The sequence below is a fragment of the Octopus bimaculoides genome, chromosome 3 (assembly GCF_001194135.2).
Source record: "Octopus bimaculoides isolate UCB-OBI-ISO-001 chromosome 3, ASM119413v2, whole genome shotgun sequence".
In the NCBI taxonomy this organism is placed as follows: domain Eukaryota; kingdom Metazoa; phylum Mollusca; class Cephalopoda; order Octopoda; family Octopodidae; genus Octopus; species Octopus bimaculoides.
The window spans coordinates 102,641,598-102,650,057 of record NC_068983.1 but is presented as its reverse complement, the minus strand read 5'-3'; the positions used below and the strand labels follow the sequence as shown (position 1 = coordinate 102,650,057).

The window sequence follows — 8,460 nt, the reverse complement described above, 5'->3', positions numbered from 1 at the left end:
ATATATATATATATACGTATCTCACTCTCCCCCCCCCCTGCAATAACCAAATTTGTTCCTTAAATCAATATTCTGAATTTGAAAGAAAACCTTAGGAAACCATAACTTACCTGTCATAGTAAATATTCCAACAAGCATCCCTAAATTCCGCCCTGCTAACATCACATCATCACTGTCAGCTTGTGAACCTGTTTGTTTGGACTTGCGACCAGCCCATATTCCTACAAACAAGATTCCAAGGTAGAAAACAACAATAGCTAAAATCCCAGCAATATGTACAGCCATTGTTGTAGCCTTAATGTGTTTGAAGCCGCTCAGTGATTGTCAAGTCTGAAATAAAAAAGAAAAAAAACCTCATAAGTATAAAAATGATTTATATTTGTTAGTCTAAACTCTAGAGGGAATAACAGAGCAGAACTAATGATTCAGGAGGTTAATGTGATACTGGAAGAGTAGATTAGTTACATGAGATTAGAATAAGAGTTAACATACAGTTTGGATAATAGAAGATGCATGACTTAATGACAAGAGTAATAGGTTCACAATCATAGGCTCACAATCATAAGTTCTATTCCCAGTGGTGATGATGATGATGATGAACAACAAACAAGACTTCTTTCATTTTCATTTGTCACAATATACCATGATAGTTTCATTTTTTCTTAATTATACAAAGAATTAAATGACTATGTATATATACAGATATAAATAAAAGATATATGAATAAAATAAAACATGAAGGTGTGTGGCTTAATGGTTAGGGTACTTGGTTCATAGTCATAAGGTTGTGAGATTGGTTCTTGGTGGTGCATTCTGTCCTTGAGCAAGACACTTTATTTCTCATTGCTCCAGTTTACTCAGCTAACAAGAATGAGTTGTACCTGTAGTTCAAAGGGTCAGCCTTGTCACATTCAGTGTCATGCTGAGTCTCCTAAGAACTACATTAAGTATCTACATGTTTGTGGAGAGCTCAGCCATTTGCTCATTAATTTCACAAGCAGGCTGGCAATTCCATTGATTGGAGCACTCATTGTTGAAACCAACAGAGAGCTGAGAAGAGGACATAGAAACCACACCAAAACAGATAGTAGAGCTTGGTGCAGTGATCTGTGTTGCTACCTCCTGTCAGACCATCCAACTCATGCCAGCATGGAAAGCAGACATTAAATGATGATGGTGGTGGTGGTGGTGGTGGTGGTGGTGGTGGTGGTGATAATGGAGCATAATAACTGTAAGCTTAACATGTAAGGAAAAATTGGTCGCATGTAATAATCTACATGGAAGTTCCCAGAGAATTTGGTTCCTTGTTGTAGTCATTTTACATTAATTATAAACAAGTGGCATAAAATATCATTAAAATCTCATTCCCTTCTTTTATTAATTTGAGGTTATGTAACTTCAATATTTAATTTGTAGTGATAAATATTTGGGAAGGAATCGTAGGATGTGAGTTGGGTGTTGGAGTAACATTGTTCCTCGGAAGAATAAGGAACAATATTGTTGTTATTTAGCTTTTGGTTGATCATGATTAAGTCCATGATTAAATGTATTCTAGTCATGACCAACCCATTGTTTTTTTGTTTTTTTTGTTTTCAGGCATTATACATTTCATACTACATTATCCATATTGTCTTAGATATTCTCTTCCTTTAAGACGTCAGGGTCTGTTTAGGGAAATTTGGCTGCTACTTCTAGCTGGCTGAGAAACTATATAGAGACTGCAACTTTGTTTTGATGATGAGCAATTTTCTTTTGTGATGGACTTTGAGAAGAGACAAAATATGGTTGTCAAAGAGAAGAAAAAAAATAAAGAAAATATAGACAGATTGGCTAATAAAAAATAATAATATTTTTCAGTTAAAATTAAACAAAATTATTTAAAATAGTAAAATATAAGAATTAGAAAAAAATTTGAATCTTATGATCAATTTTAGATCATTCATACAGTAAGAGGATTTAAGGGGAAAACTGGGTGAAAGAGGCATCAGATGTTGTGTGTAAGAGAGAAGACTATGCTGGTTTGGTCATGTGATGCCTGCTGATGAAGACAGCTGTATAAAGGAGTGTCGAGCTCTAATTGTTGAGGGTACCTGTGGAAGGAGTAGACCCAGGAAGACATGGGACAAATTGGTGAGAAAGAATTTTTGGATGCTGGACCTCACTGAGGAAATTACAAGGAACCAGGAATTGTGATTTGCTGTACTTGATAAGACATTTCAAGCTAAGTAAAATCATTATCTTCCATACATACAGGCTTATCCTTTCAGGTGCCAATGCCACATAAAAAGCACCTGTGCCAGTACTGTGTAAATGCATCCATGCTGGGACTATGTAAATGCTGCCATGTTGGTGGCATGAAAATGCACCTGTGCCAGTGGTATGTAAAAAGCACCCAGCACACTTTGTTAAGTGGTTGGTGTTAGGAAGGGCATTGAGCTATAGAAACAATACCACAACATACAATTGGAGTCTGGACAGCTTCATGTCAAACCACCCAACCGATGCCAGCATGGAGAACAGATGTGAAATGATGATGATGATGATACTATGAAAATTAAAATTATTTGAATAGTTACTAATATCGGCAGTTTCTGATCTATTTTCTTAGAGTATTCTTTGTTTTGTTTCCTGTGCTAGCTCACAAACTTTGCAATGATGTCTGGATTTCATGACATTAAACAGATTTCATGACATTAAACAGATAAGAGAAAAACTATACCCTGGATAAGATACTAACCTACCACATATTGTTTGAAAGGTAATATATATTAACTGGCATGACAGCGAAACATTTACATACCACAGAATTTATTAATTTGCTTCCATAATGTTAATCCTTTGTTTATTGTCAGATAAATAGTGGTATTTCAGTAGAAACAGGACCATAAAGTTCACTGGAACAGCTGGAGTTGAAGTTGTGGAACTCCAAAAACATATTCTCTTCCTATAGTGGCATTTTAAACTATGAATTTCTTGAGAGCAAATCTATACTTATTTTCATGTTTAGATTTAATTTCCTTATATTTATTCCTTAATCTAGATAAAGAACTGATTTTTATTGTCTCTCACTCTCTTAATCAGCCTTCTTTCTCTTTCTCACTTCTTTCTTCTTTCTTTCTCTACTCTCATCCTGACCTACTCCTTCTCTTTTTCTTTCCTTTCTCTGTTTTACTCCATTTTAAAAATTTCTACTTCCTTTTCCCCTCTTTTTTCTCTTTACTTTATTCTTGTTCCATATTTTCTTTCTTTTTTTCTCCTTTTACATATTCTTCTTCCACTTCTCATGTCCTTCTTCATATATATTTTTTTATGTAGATATTAGAGACATTCTTACGAAGATAATTGCTTACATTTGAAAATGTCATATTTTTTATTTAAACAAAATCTTATTCACTGAAAGCTGTATTCTATCTTCAGGAAAATATCCATTGACCCGTTAAGTTAAAGTTACCTAGAGCTAAGCTGCACAAAACAAATCTATAAAAGACAGGTCAAAATCTGATGTGGTACAGAAAAATCTGATGTGCCATACTATCTAATAAATATCTCCCCGGTCCAGGAGAAAATATTGGGATTAATTGTATAAATACAAAAGGAATTTATTTTCTGATTATTTTGATGATTTTTTTTTAACATACATAAAAAGTTAGATGGTTGTCAGTAGCTGTAAAGTCTTGAGTTTTCATACATACATATATTTTGGTTCTGAACGTTTAAGAAGTACATGATCTTTTCCACATATTAGATGGTCTTCCATAGCTAAGAAAAGTATAAAACAAAGGACGATATTAAATCTAAGGTGGCTTTCTTTAGTACCTTTTTTGTTTTAAATGACCTACTTTTGCAGTTATCTTTCTCTCTAAATAAAGAATTTTGCTGCTGCTACTACTACTACTACTACTACTACTACTACTGGTTTCAAATTTTGGCACAAGGCCAGCAGTTTGAAAGAAGGGGATGAATTGATTACATCAACCCCAGTGCTCAATCTTTTCATTGACCCTGAAAAGATGAAACACAAAGTTGACCTTGGTGGCATTTAAATTCAGAATGTAAAGACAGATAAAATGCTGCTAAGCATTTTTTCTGGTGTGCTAGTGATTCTGCTGGCTTGCTGCCTTAATAATAATAATAATAATAATAATAATAATAATAATAATAATGATAATAATAATAACTAAATAGAACTACCAGGCCAACATATTAAAGAATGGCAGCTCCCCATTATGTCGTATATGCCAACAACAAAATGAGACCATCGATCATGTTGTCTCCATGTGCAGTCTGCTTGCGCCTACAGAGTATCTCAACAGGCATGATAGAGCTGCACAATATATTCACTGGGTAATATGCAAAAACCTGGACTTGCCCCATGATAAAAACTGGTGGAAACACAAACCACCCCCAGTACTTGAAAATGATCACATCACACTCCTCTGGAACTTCACCATTCAAGCTGACAAAAAGATAGATGCAAATAGGCCAGACATCATACTGAAAGACTTCAGACAAAAATCATGCATCCTCATTGATATGACTGTCCCAATCGATATAAACATATCTGTCAAGACCTACCAAAAACTGAGCAAATATAAAGATCTTGAAATAGAAATTAGCAAAATGTGGAACCTGAAGACTAAAACAATACCTATTGTCATAGGTGCCCTCGGAATGACAGCGAAACGGGCTGATTACTACCTAGCTCAGATACCAGGAAACCCCAAAATGGTTGAAGTTCAAAAGATAGTGCTCATGGGAACTACCCGTATCCTATGTAAAATACTGTCTATGTGATCTCAAATTTTAAACCAAACACATAATTTTCTTATGGTTTCTTAAATATTCTCTAGAACAAATCCAAATATATGGTACCCTAGGCATAACACCTACATGAACTTCTAACTTGTTGTCTCTTGAAGTCTCTGGGTGAGACTTGGATCCAACTTGTACAAATGCAAAACAAAAGTCAAACATAAAATAATAATAATAACAATAATAATAATAATAATAATAATAATAATAATAATAATAATAATAATAATAATAATCCTTTCTATTATAGGCTCAAGGCTTGAAGCTTTGAGGGAGGGGGCTAATTGACTACACCAACTCTAATACAAAATGGTACTTATTTCATCGACCCCAGAAGGATGAAAAGCAAAGTTGGCCTCAGTGGAAGTTGAACTCAGAATGTCAGCAATGCATAAATGTCTTGCTAACTCAAGACCCATAATTCATAGCACCCACCTACTTCTATATAAATAAATAGGTGCAAATGGCATTACTTACATAAATAAACAGTTGCATGTTTATGAATGACATTACAAAAAACAGGCAGAAATTCATCATTTCAAGTAATTAAATCCATGTAATGTAAGATAATGCTAGAAACTCACACGATACTATGAAATATTATCATGTGATAAAAAAATAAAAAGAACAACAATAGTAATCTGAGCTAAAGTGAAAGTAGGACATGATTCCCTGCCTCCTATGGACCTTATGTGTTGGGATCACTATAAAAAACATCCCCTTAGAGGCAAGAACAGCACACAAGTATGACAAAAATACCTAATAAAGAAAATAGAAACCAGATCAATCAACATCCAAAAGGAAAAAGGGATTGTGTCGCCCAGAGTCAAACCAATCTGGGGTCAAAAAGTCTGCTCCTGTTAGCAAGATAGTGTCAAACAATGGCCCTTCATACAAAAGATCTTCATCTGTTAAAGCTAAACAAGACAAAAATAGAATAGGAAAGTAAACAAGGATGTTCTAGAGGTCTATTATACTGCAATGAACTTTCCAACAGGGAGATCAAATACAAAACAAACATACTTAAATTGGAGAAAGAAAAACCCTACTAATAGACCAAAACATAGACAAATTAGCTAATATTTGCAGGAATATCATAAAGAAAAGGCTATTGATAGACCTGTATATCCAACAAATTCAGTTTTATATGTTCAGGCTAATAGTCATACAAAAATAGATGTGAATAAGGATATAAAACATCCTTCCACTGAGGAAGAAGAACCTAGTGTGACAAATACTCAAAATGAGGTATTCAACAAAATTGTCCCAGACACTGACATTGTTGAGAGTGATTATAGTGAAAGTGGAAACACAGACACTGAAGCTGACCAGCTAAAAGCAAAAATTGTATCTGAGTGGCTGAAGGCCAACACACTGGGATTAATTGTATAAATACAAAAGGAATTTATTTTGTTATTAATTTGAAGATTTTGGTTCTGAACACAATGAACTGGGAGATTGCAATGATCTTTCCAAGATTTGCAACTCAAAACAAAATTATTAACCAAGGTAAACGCAGTTATAAAATTCACCTTGAGTGAAAATGAAGTCAATCTCACTTCACTGAATAATTTGTTTTATTCTGCAGCTTCAATAAACACTGCACCATGTAGTATTCAAGTAAAGAGAAAAACTCAACATATAAACAGGAAACCAGCATGGTGAGAGAGAATTAGGAATTAGAATTAAGGTGCTCAGATCAGCTATTGAAATACTCAAGAAAATCAAGAGCAAAAAAGAGTAACTGGAAAGAAAATATAACGTAAAAAGAACAAACAAAACTGATGAAGCAATTGAAAAATGATCAGGCATATTATCCAAACCAAACAGCACATGTTTAAATAGATTCAGATTAGTTGTTTTGAGCTTTATAATCCAAGAAAAGTTGATTTAACAGGGAGAGGTGTTTTTAAAATGTATGTGGACAGAACAGAAGATTTAAAAGATTGAATATATTAAGAAATAACGAAGTCACTTATAAAGAGTAGTTTTATAAAGTGACTAATTTATACTGCTGTGTACTCTCAACAGCACTTGACAAAAGATCAAACTTTTTCAAGGATAACAGTATGTTGCAGAACAATCATAAATGTGTATTATAGGAAAACTGCAAAAGATAATATAGCTATGAAGACCACATCTACTGAGGGGGAAGTACAAAGGTTTTGCACATTAATCTGGTCACATCCTAAAGAATACAACTATGATGCTCCCTGGATTAATCAACAAACCAGAGACTCTGAACATATTAAAAAAACAAAAACAGAAAGATATCTCAGTTGAAGATCTCAGATCTGCATTGAGAAATTCTAGCAAATGGAAATCACCTGGGAAAGATAAAATCTCTAACTTCTTGTTGAATGCTTTCACTGAATCTTACAGAGAATTGACTCACCTCTACAATAGCATTATACATGACCCTAGGAAAATCCCTCCTAGGGTGGTAAATGGTGTGACTTACTCCCCTGAAACAACTACCCACTTACATTACTTACAACCATGTATAAAATACTAATATCTATCATTACTGAATATACATATACCTTCCTGATGGATGATAAAATAGTCTGCAGTGAATGAAAAGGTTGTAATCTTGGCTCATATGGTTGTAAAGACCAGCTTTTAATCAAGAAAATGGTTCTTGAGGACTGCTATGTATGACACAGAAATCCTTTTTTTGCATGGATTGATTACAAAAATGCATTTGACAGCCTTTCCCATAGCTGGATTGAGAAATTCTTGGAAAGACAGCAATCATTGGAATAGATGCCTGTCTAAAGAATACCAGTAACTGGATGCGTAAACTTGTCTGCAAATATGAAAGTTCCAAAAAAGTATTCATTATCAGAAAAAGGGAAGAAGTATGTATAGGAATGAAGGATCAGCAAGACCAAGACTTAACTATCAAAGATGAAACAGAAATCACTGTGATATCAAAACAAATAAAAGCAAGCTAAATGAAATGGATTCTCAGTTCAGCAAAATACATGAGAAAGTAAGGTGTTGTGTGATAAATACCCTACAAGGGCCAAAATCTTGATGTAGATGCAAATAGATGCATCAATGGATCAATGTTTGGCTGCATTAAATCAGAAACAAGGGGCTTCATAAAACTGCTTAGGATCAGTGTCTGGGTCACCAGAAACTATCAAGCAAGCATTCCTAAAAATAGTGTTGATCCTGCCTACTGCTTTTGTGGTGCAACCAAAGAGCAATTGACCACCTAATCTCTGGATGGTGGATGCTGTATGCTTCTCAAATGAATATATTAAGAGCCATGATAGACTTGGCCAGCATTTACACTGGATCATATGCCATAGATCTGGTTTCAGGTGGGATCATAAGCCTGCCAAAGTAGTAGAAAAATGAAGATACCATAGTTCTTTGGGACTTTAGTAGTGAAACTGATCATGCTATATAGACAACACCTCAGTAAAATATTGAAAAGTTAAGTAAATATAGAGACCTCAGAATAGATGTCTCAAAAGAATAACAAATGTATCTGTGATCATTGGAGTTTTGAGAACAATACAAAATGGTGGTCTCAAATATTATAGCCAAATACCAGCTTCAAATTAGATGGCAGTGAACTACTTACATTTAGAAGAGAGAGAGAGAGAGAGAGAGAGAGAGAGAGAGAGAGAGAGA

General features: G+C 34.3%; 1 protein-coding gene across 6 annotated transcripts in view; it reads right to left on the bottom strand.

Annotated features, from left to right (window-relative positions):
* Positions 1-8,460, bottom strand: part of LOC106879548 (high-affinity choline transporter 1) — a 217,228-nt gene that overhangs the window by 49,813 nt on the left and 158,955 nt on the right. For all 6 annotated transcript variants that reach the window (XM_052966391.1, XM_052966389.1, XM_052966392.1 and 3 more), the window contains exon 3: positions 111-330. In XM_052966391.1, the coding sequence (XP_052822351.1) occupies positions 111-285 (175 nt within the window). In that variant the 5' untranslated portion in view covers positions 286-330. The remainder of the gene's footprint in view (positions 1-110; positions 331-8,460) is intronic.